Raw genomic sequence first — 13417 nt, 5'->3', positions numbered from 1 at the left:
CTATTTATAGAGCCCCTGACCGTGTGAAAACGCGTATAAAACGCGTCTTCTATCTTCTCACGTAATTCAATCAAACAGCCCACGTTTTATTTTTATTTATTTAAATGGTCCCCCCCTTGTTTCTGCCGACATTTCTCCCACTTGGAGATTTGATTGAGAATCAAACACATCTCCACACATCCTTTCAATCTTGCCATCCCTGCTGCTTACGTCTCCGCTAGACCACTGGAAAATCTACACCACTCAAACTTATCAGTGTTCACTGGTTTGGTCAGAAAATCAGCTATGTTATCCTTTGTATGGATCTTCTGCATATCCACGCTTCCTTCCTCTACCACTTCTCGCACAAAATGAAATTGTACTCCAATGTGTTTCGTCCTGGAATGAAAGGCTGGATTCCTTGCAATGTGCAAGGCACTCTGACTGTCACAAAACAAAGAAACATTTTCTTGTTTGTGCCCGATCTCCTCGAATAACCTTTTAATCCATATTGCCTCCTTGCAAGCTTGAGTAGCTGCCATATATTCTGCCTCCGTTGTAGATAACGCCACAACTGTTTGCAGTTTTGAAACCCAGCTTACTGCTCCTCCTGCAAGTGTAAACACATAACCAGTAGTAGATTTCCTCTTATCAGGATCTCCTGCATAATCTGAATCGACAAAGCCTCTGAGTGTAAAATCCGATCCTCCATAACATAATGCAGCATTCGAGGTACCCTTAATGTATCGAAGGATCCTCTTAACAGTGCTCCAATGCTCTCGTCCAGGATTCGCCATATACCGACTAACTGCTCCCACTGCTTGAGCAATGTCCGGTCTTGTACATATCATGGCGAACATCAAACTTCCCACTGCTGATGCATATGGTACTCGAGACATCTCCATCCTCTCTGCTTCACTGCTAGGACACATCTCGGAAGATAACTTGAAGTTAACAGGAAGAGGGGTCGAAATTGGCTTACTATCTTGCATGTTGAAGCGTTGCAAGACTTTCTTCAAATAATTTTTCTGAGAAAGCCAAATCTTTCTGTTACTTCTGTCTCGGTGAACTTGCATCCCTAGAATCTTGTTTGATGGTCCCAAGTCCTTCATATCAAATTCCCTAGCTAACTGTGCCTTCAATCCTTGAACCTGATCTTTGTTGGGGCCTGCTACCAACATGTCGTCCACATACAACAGCAAAATGATGTAATCATCACCAGACCTCTTGAAATACGTACAAGGGTATGCACTCAGTCTGTTGTATCCAAGGCTCATGATATAGGAATCAAATCTCTTGTACCAACACCTCGGCGCCTGTTTGAGACCGTACAGAGATTTGTTCAACCTGCAAACCAAGTTCTCTTTGCCTTTTTCCGCAAAACCTTCTGGCTGGAGCATATAGATTTCTTCTTCAAGATCTCCATGAAGAAACGCCGTTTTTACATCTAGCTGTTCTAGATGTAGGTCAAACACCGCACACAATGCCAACACTACTCTGACTGTTGTAAGCCGAACCACAGGAGAAAATATCTCATTGAAGTCAATGCCTTCTTTCTGAGCATACCCTTTTACCACCAATCTAGCACGATACCGCTCCACTTGGTTATTGCCATCAAGACTTTCTTCAAATAATTTTTCTGAGAAAGCCAAATCTTTCTGTTACTTCTGTCTCGGTGAACTTGCATCCCTAGAATCTTGTTTGCTGGTCCCAAGTCCTTCATATCAAATTCTCTAGCTAACTGTGCCTTCAATCCTTGAACCTGATCTTTGTTGGGGCCTGCTACCAACATGTCGTCCACATACAACAGCAAAATGATGTAATCATCACCAGACCTCTTGAAATACGTACAAGGGTCTGCACTCAGTCTGTTGTATCCAAGGCTCATGATATAGGAATCAAATCTCTTGTACCAACACCTCGGCGCCTGTTTGAGACCGTACAGAGATTTGTTCAACCTGCAAACCAAGTTCTCTTTGCCTTTTTCCGCAAAACCTTCTGGCTGGAGCATATAGATTTCTTCTTCAAGATCTTCATGAAGAAACGCCGTTTTTACATCTAGCTGTTCTAGATGTAGGTCAAACACCGCACACAATGCCAACACTACTCTGACTGTTGTAAGCCGAACCACAGGAGGAAATATCTCATTGAAGTCAATGCCTTCTTTCTGAGCATACCCTTTTACCACCAATCTAGCACGATACCGCTCCACTTGGTTATTGCCATCACGTTTGATCTTATAGACCCATCTGTTTCCAATGGCTTTCCTTCCTCGTGGTAGTGTAACAAGATCCCACGTTTTATTCCTGTCTAATGCCTCCAATTCTTCTTGCATTGCTATCATCCACAAAGATACATCCGAGCTTTGAGTAGCCTCGTGGAAACTCGATGGCTCACCATCCTCTGATAATAGACAATATGCAATGTTGCTTTCAGTGACATAATCTGAAAGCCAACCTGGTGGTCTTCTGTCTAGAGTTGACTGCCTCACATTGGAAACTTCAGACTCAACATGTTCTTGTTCTTCGTGCTCTGGTACTGCTTCATAAGAAACTTGACATTCGTCTGTCTTATTCTCCACCTGAAATGTAGTAGTTTCTGAATTCTGTGTGTCTTTGTCTCCCTTTACTTTATCTTCCTCGAAGATAACATCCCTGCTGATGACAAGCTTGTGAACAGTAGGATCTCACAAGCGAAACCCCTTTACTCCATCAGCATAACCCAAGAAGATACATTTTCTGGATTTCGAATCCAACTTTGATCTTTCTTGCTCATTGTACAGAACGTACACCGGACTTCCAAATGTATGCAAATGAGAATAATCTGTCGGCTTCCCGGTCCACATCTCCATCGGAGTTTTAAGATCAATCGCCACTGAAGGAGAACGATTGATAATATAACAAGCGGTTTTGACTGCTTCTGCCCAAAATGACTTTTCCAGACCTGCAGTCCGCAACATAGCTCTTGTTCTGTCCAACAAGGTCTTGTTCATTCGCTCCGCCACTCCATTCTGTTGAGGTGTGTAAGCCGCCGTGAACTGTCTCTTGATGCCCTCATGTTGACAATATGCATCAAACTCGTCATTGGTATATTCTCCTCCATTGTCAGTCCTCAGACACTTGATTTTCTTTTGTGAATCAAGTTCAACCCGCGCTTTGAAATCTTTGAAGATCTGGAAAACATCTGATTTCTTCTTGATCGGATACACCCAACATCTCCTAGAGAAATCATCAATGAACGAGACAAAGTATCTCGCTCCTCCTAGGGATACAACCGGTGCTTGCCAAACATCCGAATGAATCAGCTCCAATATGCTTTTGCTCCTGGCAGTAGAAGTGCCAAACTTTAATCTGTGTTGTTTACTGGTAACACAGTGCTCACAAAAGGGTAGTGATACTTTTGTAAGTCTCGGCAGTAGCTTCCGTTCTGAGAGAATTTTCAAACCCCGTTCTGACATATGCCCGAGCTTTCTATGCCATAACACTGTTAATTCTTCTCCTGAACCAATTGATGCAACAGCTAGTTCTGCCTCTTTGTGTGTTTCTCCCAAAAGTACATACAGATTTGCAGCAACCTTTTCCGCCTTCATAACCACAAGCGCGCCTTTCACAATTTTCATGATCCCGTTCTCGATCCGAGTTTTGCACCCGATGTCATCCAATTGCCCCAAGGACAAAAGATTTTTCGTCAGTCCTTTCATATGTCGTACCTCCTGTATGGTGCGAATGGTTCCATCAAACATTTTTATTTTGATAGTACCGACCCCAGCGATTTCCAAGGCATGATCATTTCCCATGAATACAGATCCTCCTGAGATTGGTTCATAATTATCAAACCATTCTCTCCGAGACGTCATGTGCCACGTCGCTCCTGAATCCATTATCCATGTGTCACAAAATTTGTGTCTGCCTTCTGCAACAGTTGATGTTTCGCTGAATAATATTTCACCACTGCCTGAAGTACTGGCCACATTTCCTTGAGAACTTTTATCGATACTCGTACACTCTTTCTTGAAGTGCCCTTTACCGCCACATTTAAAGCAGTAAATATTTTTCTTCTTACTTCTTGACTTTGATCTACCTCGTCTTTGGCTCCCACTGGAGTCACGGTCCATGAATCTTCCTCTTATCATCGGCAAAGCCTCTGCCTGCTTCGAAGTTACCAACCTGTCTTCCTTATTCTTGCGCCGACTTTCTTCTACGAGAACCGCAGTTAAGACATCGTCGAATCTTAGAAAGCCCATAAGAATATTGTTGGTAATGTTGATGATAAGTTGATCGTATGAATCTGGTAGACTTTGAAGTAGAAGCTCCACACGTTCATTTTCCCCTATTTTATGCCCCATGGAAGTGAGTTGGGCAAATAGAGTATTTAGTGTATTGATATGGTCGGTCATCGATGAGGATTCCGCCATCCGAAGAGTATAAAGCCTTCTCTTTAAGAAAATCATGTTGTGTAGCGACTTGACCTCGTACATCTTTGTCAGAGTATCCCAGATAACTTTGGCTGTTTTTATCTCAGAGATACTTGACAAAACTTCGTCAGCTATAGCCAAGTGTAAATTGGCAACAGCATTATCATTCATCTCGTTCCACTTTCCATCATCTGTAATCTCCACCGGTCTATCTCCAATAGCCGCCAAGCAATTCTCCTTTCTTAAAACTGCTTGTATCTTTATTTTCCACAGCATAAAATTGCTTCCATTGAACTTTGCTATCTCGTACCTTCCCGCCATTATGTCTATAACAATTTTAGTAGACCGGACAAAATAATCCCGCCTTAATCAAAAAATCTTTTCTGATGTGGAAGATCAGTCTAGGCTGCAACCACAGAGCATACTCAGAATTTTAAGAAATTTTAAACCAAGGCTCTGATACCACTTGTTGGTCCCACGTGCGGAATTTGAGATAGTAAAAACAGGAAAATAAAGAATAAACTGGACACCGAGATTTACGTGGAAAACCCCTAAAAATTATTAGGGTAAAAACCACGGGCAAGATGAAAAGAATTTCCACTATAATATTTTGTGGTGTACAACTCACTCACTGTGTTTCCAAATAGAACACACACTCTCTTAATACAGGAGAACAAATACCTCACAAATATTATAGAACTAAGCACTTAAATGCTTATAAGATGAGAGAAAACACGAAGAATGGATGATTTCAGAATGAAAGGGGGAGCTCTATTTATAGAGCCCCTGACCGTGTGAAAACGCGTATAAAACGCGTCTTCTATCTTCTCACGTAATTCAATCAAACAGCCCACGTTTTATTTTATTTATTTAAATGGTCCCCCCTTGTTTCTGCCGACAGATTCACCGAAGCATTTCTGATTCAATCTTTTGTCCAAAAATCAATGCACGATTCAGTTCAAGCAACCTCACGCTCCAATTTTATCCTTTTTCTAATATCACGTAGATTTTACCATATTAAAATATAGGGAAAAAAACATTTTTTCTTGATTTTCGACGGGTTTGTTTCTATATATAGCATTAAAACAAACAAAGTCAAGAGATCTTGAGGTGCACCATAAAATCTGTGAAATCCTTTATTCGGAAAATTAACTCATATTTAGAGCACAATTTAAAAAATTCAGTTTCGAATCAATTACTAGGAATAGTAGGTTCGATTGTGCTCGTGATACGTTTCACAGATATTTATTCGTGAGACGGATCAATTATGTTCATATTTACAATAAAAATAATGTTTTGACATAAAAAATTACATTTTGTTATTTATCTAAAACAAGATAAAAATATATATAAATTTTTAAGAACAAATTATGTGAGAATTTTATATTTTGTTAGCAAGAGTTCTCTGTTCTCAAAATCACAAAAATTCTAGAGTAGGTCTCATGTGAGACCGTCTCACGGATCACAATCTGTGAGACGGGTCAACCCTGCCCATATTCACAATAAAAAGTAATACTCTTAGCATAAAAAGTAATAATTTTTCATGGATTATCCAAATAAAGATCCGTCTCACAAAATACGACCCGTGAGACCGTCTCACACAAGTTTTTGCCAAAATTCTAATGTGACGATCTTAGGTTGTTTGTAATTATTTAAAATATAAATATAGGTTTTGAGTATAAATCTCTTCTTCATTTCAACGTGATTTGAAGTTGTTATCAAATTAAAAACTCGAGGTTTTCTCGTATTTCAGGGTTTTTATTAAAAATAATTTAAATTTTAAATTTTTTTTCAAAAATACTTTAAAAAAAAAATATGTTTCAAAACTACCTCAATCCGCTGATGAGAAGAGCGGACGCTGCCTATGTGTAGGAGCGTCCGCGCTTTGTAAGCGCGGACGCTGCTCCAGGTAGGAGCGTCCGCGCTTGTCATGCGCGGACGCTCCTACGTGGAGCGTCCCCTCTTCTCTCATGCCACGTGGCCCTTATTGATTGGTCCAAGCATTATGAGTGTCGATTCTTATCTTCTTCCTCATCCTCTTTTTTCCTCCATTTATCTTCCTCTGTCGTGCTCTCGTTTATCATTTCATTTCCTACGCACAATATTTTTTGAAGAAGTTGAGAAGATCTACAGCATTTTTCAAAAATGGCAGATAATAGAAATCCAGAAGATCTTAGTGTCCTATATTTACAGGCGACCCATATTTCATCAAGCGTATCTTCATTAACCGTCGATGATATTGTCAAAGTGAAAAGGTCAGACAATTTGATTTGGAAGTTATATACCGATAATTACTTACACAGGCGTGTATTGTCATATTTAAATCATATGGGTTTTTATGGAGTTTTAGAATGTGGCTCGCAAGTTATTGATAATCATTTTATTACTGCGCTTGTTGAACGTTGGAGATGTGAGACACACACGTTTCACTTTACATGTGGTGAAGCAACAGTTACATTACAAGATGTTTCAATAATTTGGGGACTGACAATTGATGGTGAAGCAGTAACCGGAGTAGACGTATCGCATAAAGTTGAGGAATGGCAACACATATGTTTGGATATGTTGGGATTTTTGTCAGCATCAAAATATTTGAAAGGTGGTCATCTGTCTATGACAGCACTACATGATCATTGTATATCTAACCCTGTCAATGATGAAACTTCAGAGGTAGATGTTGTGAAATTTACTCGTTGTGTTGCGTTAATGATTATTGGAGGAATAATGTTCCCTGATTATCAAGGAGGGTCATCTAGACTAATTTTTTTGCAACTGTTACGAGATCTTGATAACGTGAAGTCTTATAGTTGGGGTAGTGCAGAGCATTTCTATATCGTGAGTTGTGCAGCGCGACACGTGTAGAGAAGTCTACAATGGCTGAACCTTTATATATCCCGCAGGTATCATTAATGTGATGTGATTATTTAACACGATATTTTGTTTAAATTTGTTAAATTTTTTTATTATTATTACACGCAGATTTGGGCATGGAGCAGGATTAAATATGTTAATCCCGATCGAGATGGGTTAACATTAGTTGTACCTCCCGTTGATCCGGATGCTTTAATTCCAGTTTCTCCATATGGTGCACGGTAATATGTAAAAATTATTTTTGTAAATATCATATTTATCTTGTATATTTTCTTGATATATAATTTTTTTTTGTAACTGTAGGTGGACGTATGAGTTTAGTTACACACATTCGCCAACACATTCTGTAAGAATTATAAGGGATTCGCTAGATCGTATGAATAATAATGAGGTATTATAAAATTTTAATACGTAATAGTGATTAGCCGAAAAATATTTAGTTTTTGTTGATGAAATTAATATTCAATTTTAATAATTTTTTTGCAGTTTAATTGGAGCGTATACAAGAAAAATGACATAGATGTGAAGACCATTATTGATTCATACGACAACAAAATATGGCGATGTGTTTGTCCCCTTATTTGCTTTGACATTGTGGAGATGCATCGTCCTAATCGGGTAATGCGACAATTTCGAAGGCGGCAATCAATTCCAGGGTCTGCCGTCGACAATGACGATATGCATAATATCACGAGAATAGGACATCGCAACATCAACTGGAGAGATTATCATAGGAATTCAATTGAGTTGTGGAATAATAGGCTGAGACATGTTTGTAAAGGGGTGCGATACGGGCGAACGACGCAAACTGATGAAGATTACTTTGAATGGTACAATCGAATAACTGTGCGCACGATCTCACCTGCAGTTACTGCCGTTGGTTTTCAACCACAACCGTACAATACTTTTGTTGGAGAATTTAATGTTCAACAAAATTTTAGTACGCCTTCTCCGTTTTCGCATCAGTCTTCATTTGGAGGGAGAGTTGACATGGTTGGGCAACCAAGTGGGTTTGCAGGAGGCTCTACGATTTTTACGTCAGCTGAAATGAATATTGCAGGAACCTCTAATACTCAGCATGATTTTTTCGGTGATTCAGGGTATGGTGACTTTCGTCCGTTTGGTCAGACAGATTTTCAGACTCCTTATTGGTCGAACACACAAAGTTTCACGAATTTGCTTAACGTCGGACATCAGCATGTTGTGAATGATACTCGACCGCAGAGGAATGTTATATCCCCTATCACTTATCCAGATTATTCAAATGAAGGAATTCCTGGAAATATAGGATTGCGTAGAGGGACGAGAAGACGCAATCCACCTGACTGTGGAACAGGGAGCCATTTGTATCATTTTAATTATGACGATGATTCTGCTAATTAATTGTGACTATAAAATTTCAATTGTTGTACAGTTTGCGTTGTTGCACCGTGTGAATTTTATGATTTCATAAGTATAGTGTTATTTACCTGATTGTAAATTTTTTAATTTCATCAGTATCAGATTAATATAAGTGCAGGAAACAAAACACAAGTAAACAAAACTGAAATAAAAAATATAAACAAACACGTTCCAATTTCTTTTACATCTTACACACCTGAAATGAAGAAGATACACAATCGAAAAATAAGATGACATACCTCATTCATCCTCGTCATTATCTGGTGGTGGCACTCCCGATGCATTCCCCTGTGGCTGATAGTCATACTGAAAATTGAACGGAGAAATGAACGGCGGAGGTGGAGGAATGGTCCCTGGGTCAACACCTCTATGGGCCATCATTGTATGCATCATGGACTCCAAATATGATATATGTTCATTGTGGTTCAAGTTAACTCGTTCCTGGTATGCCATGAAGGCAAGAGTTTCATCTACTTTCTCGTTTAGGGACCGTCTGTGGGGTTGTTGGCGATGCGGGACGGCGGTGCTCGATCCACCTGTATCGCCCTCATCCGTCCTGAATTCTAAACGTCGTTTAGCATACTTACGCTGTCAGTCCTGGATACAAATGGGCTTCATTGGTTGCAGCCACTCTTCATCATCACGGAACACAACGCATGCCATCGCACACAACTCTGATATGAGACATGGAAAGAAAAGACCGATATGTCTATTATTAACGCTTATCAAAATTTGAGGATTGATAAGCTTTCCCACATTGATTGGGTAACCCTGAGATATATCATATAGCACCACGGCTCGCTCTTTTTGAACTTCACTTTTGTGTGACACCGGCATCATTCTCTTTGCCAAAAACAAATACCAAAGACCATTATCGGCCTTCAGATATTTTTCATCAAAACAACTCGGTGATCCCCCTACTGGTTTCCAGATCGCCCATGGATGACACAGGGTGTCGATTATCACAGTATAATCAGGGTTAGCAACCAAAGTCTGGAAGGCGGAATCGTCGACCTCGGGCGTTTCTAAAAAAGCATTGATTATATCATAATCAAATGACACAAGTTTACCCCGAACAAAAGCTTTGTCATCCGTCCTCTCACCCGCATTTGCGTAAAATTCTCGCACGATCGAGACCACCGCCGCTCTCGGTTGAGCTCCAAATTTTTCCCAGCTGCGCCTATCCAAATCCACAAGAGGCCCAACGTATCGATCCTCCCTTTGTCTACGAAATCCCCGCTCGGTAATCGGGTTTCTATTGATTTTGGCATGTTCATACTGAGCCTGCGCCGCATCACTAACAAATCGAGTTCTATCAAACGAAGAATAAGACCCGAGATTACCTTTCTCCTTCTTGGGAGCCATTGATTGATAATTAGATGAGGATAATTGAGTGATATTTGGAGAGTTGTAGGAATTTTGGTAAGGAGATAAGGAAAAGGGGTGGAGGGAAGAGAATTGAGAGAGAATTGAGAGAGATTTGGATATGAGATAAAGAGATAGAGAAAGGAGTGGAGGAAATATAAAGGAAAGGGAATGAGAAAGGGGCGTTGATGTGTGGAGGCAGAAATGCTCGCGCTCGAGCGGTAAATAGTTACCGCTCGAGCGCGAGCTGTGCGCTGGAATTCTTTCCAGCGCACGTAACGCGCCCGAGCGGTAACTTGTTACCGCTCGGGCGCGAGGGGCTCTGGAAAATTTCCAGAGCCCCCCGCGCTCGTGCGGTAACAAGTTACCGCACGAGCGCGAGCTGTGCGCTGGAAAGAATTCCAACGCACTGCTCGCGCTCGAGCGGTACTTGTTACCGCCCGGGCGCGAGGGGCTCTGGTTGCGCCCGAGCGGTAATTCGTTACCGCTCGGACGCCGGACGTCGGACGTGCACTTGAATTATTTCGATTTTCCCTGGCATATGTTAAATTATTTAAAATTAATTTTAATCGTGAACATAACGTAAAAACAAATTGTGACTATAAAATTTCTCATTTATCATATCAATAATTATTATAATATCAGAAAATAATTCATCCATGATGTCTCTGTCTAGAAACACTTGTGTCCATCTCATTTCGCAATCGAGTTGTTCTATCCCTACCAACTCTTCCTCTTTCACGTCTAAAAGGATTGTGTAGCAACTCGAAAGGTGGAGGATCCCAGTAACACTCATCTGCAAGAGGTTGAAATCTGCCTTCGTAAGTCGCTAGGTACTCAGATATGTTATACCATGGTCGCACTAGTGTCGTGGGATCCAACGAGTGCCACTTCGCGGTACAAATAGCATGAGAACATAGTATGCCAAAAATCGTCCATTTACCACACGAACAATCACTCGTTGCTAACTTCACCACCTGCATATGTTGGCCACGACTTGGCCTTCCTACAGTTGCAACAGAAGCAGTTGGATCACGTACATCATATTTGGCAACACGATGTTCACTAGATTTTCTCGCCCACTTGTCATACTTCCGGAATGCATAATCTGACCACATCTGATTTTCCTGAACCATTCGAGCACCTCTAGTCACACGTTCAATAAAATATTGTACGCACCTCTGAAGTGTCAAGTGTACTATGGCAGATATAGGAAGTCTACGAGCACCCTTCAACACACTATTTAAACACTCCGATATATTGATTGTCATCACCCCACGACGCCAACCACCATCATGTGCCAAACTCCATTTTTCTTTCTCAATTCCACCCAAATATCGGCGCGCCAAAATTTTTTTTTGTTTGATTGCCTCCATGACTGATTCAAACTTACAAATTTGATTCTGTGTGCCTGCCGCCCAGCATAAATCTTTCAGATGCACGTCTTTAAATTTAGCGTTGAAGTTTGAACACACATGTCTCAAACAAAACCGATGCACACCGTGTGGAGGTTGAAAATATGGTAGATCTGCAGTTGCGCGCACGATTCCCTTATGTCTATCAGAAATAAGACACACGCCATTTTCACCACGAACAACATGTCTTCCGAGATTCTCCAGGAACCATTTCCAAGAATCTGTTGTTTCTTCATCCACAACAGCAAATGCTAGCGGTAGAACCTGATTGTTCGCATCCAGAGTGACACCGATCAACATTTTGTGCTTGTATTTGGTATACAAGTGTGTACCATCAACACTAATTATTTTCCGACAATGCCGAAACCCATCAACACACGGCCTAAATGCCCAGAAAACATAGTTCAGTGTCTTACTCATTTCATTGTTGGCTCTGAGATGCTTCCACTCCACAACTGTTCCCAGATTGTATTTGGACAAAGCACACATATATTTCGGAAGTAATTGAACCGAGCTCTCCCATGTACCATAAGCAATTTCCATAGCACGTTTCAAACTTCGCCATGCCTTCAGGTACGAGATTTGATAACCATATTTATCTTTCACATTTTCAATGATGTACTTAATCTCGTACGAAGGATCACAACGAACAACTCCCAATAGCGTATGTGCCACCATCTCACTGCTCAAGTTCTTATGGTCTATACCAACAGACGTAGATATACATGTGTGAGGCCCGCCATATTTTGTTATTTTCCAATAACCTGTCTTGGCCTTCAATGAAGCGCGCAGTCCCCATCGACAAATGACCGTAGAAGAATTATTTTTACAACGTAACTTCAACAAACTGCGTGTGCTATCCTCGACACGGTACTCACGCCTGACAACTCTGACAGAATAATCCTTCACAGATGCAATAAGATCATTCTTATCTTTAAATAACATGTTGACGCGTAATTCACCTCTATCCGGATTGTAATAGCTTGATTGCTCTCCACAAGGAACATCGACAGAAGCAAGATGCTCTTCCCCAAAAAATTTATTGAAAAATGATGGTATTTCAGAAGTGTTTGACAGAAATGATACGGTCTGCCTCTGCAATGTGTCACGTGGTGGTTGTCGAGATGATGTCCCCTCATCAGGATTCGTAAAAATATTCACTTCATCATCAACATTCGCATCGTCTTCTTCAGACTCGCTGTATGATATATCGGGTTCAGAATCAGTCCTCCAAATATAATCATTATTGGCCTCATCCGGACAACGAGCACTCGTATCTAATGTTGGATTCGGCCAATATGGAACATTATTTTGTTCCGACGAGACATTTATAAATTGATCCCAAGGCCCACTTACATCATCGAAACTCATATTACCGAGTCCTTCAGTAACCTGTGGAACATAAGATTCTTGCTCCTGGAAACCACCATATGTAGACGTACCGGGTTGGTTACAAAAACCTGAATCGGATGCATGTGGAACGTACGATTCAGGATCATCAAATACAACATTATTCTCAATTGAATTTGCTTCCACGTACAGATGAAAAACATGCATATTGTCACATTGCATTATAAACTGTAAAACATCGTCATCAACGAGATTGACTTGAATTTCATGCCAAGATGCTCTCTCCATGAATGAATACTTGGTTGACATCTTCAAAACAAAATTCGCTGGATCGATTGCTAACATTTTATGCACAACTTCAACTAAATCCATCAAATTAATGGATCGTGATACTCGTATCGGTCTAACAAATGGAATGCTATATTCAATCGATTCATTATTGCTAACTACATGACCACCAAAATATAAGAGTACGTCGATGTTAGACATTTTTCACTGAGATTGGAGAAAAATTCAAAGAGAAGTGAGGGAAAATTTATGAGAATTGTTAACTGATTCAATCGAAAATTTTTCAATTATATAGGACTCGTTTCTCTATTATTGGTCTTCACGTGAAATTTTC

The 13417-nt window shown here is 40.5% G+C and overlaps 1 protein-coding gene across 1 annotated transcript; it reads left to right on the top strand.

Annotated features, from left to right (window-relative positions):
* The first annotated feature begins 6538 nt into the window (after nt 1–6538).
* LOC140804536 (serine/threonine-protein phosphatase 7 long form homolog) lies at nt 6539–7489 on the top strand. The gene is made up of 2 exons (XM_073160576.1): nt 6539–7228; nt 7373–7489. The coding sequence occupies exons 1-2, from the start codon at nt 6539–6541 to the stop codon at nt 7487–7489; spliced, it is 807 nt and encodes a 268-aa protein (XP_073016677.1).
* The last annotated feature ends 5928 nt before the right edge of the window (nt 7490–13417 follow it).

This window comes from Primulina eburnea, chromosome 11 (assembly GCF_022965805.1).
Source record: "Primulina eburnea isolate SZY01 chromosome 11, ASM2296580v1, whole genome shotgun sequence".
Classification (NCBI taxonomy): Eukaryota; Viridiplantae; Streptophyta; class Magnoliopsida; order Lamiales; family Gesneriaceae; genus Primulina; species Primulina eburnea.
This window is presented reverse-complemented; position numbering and strand designations above follow the sequence as displayed.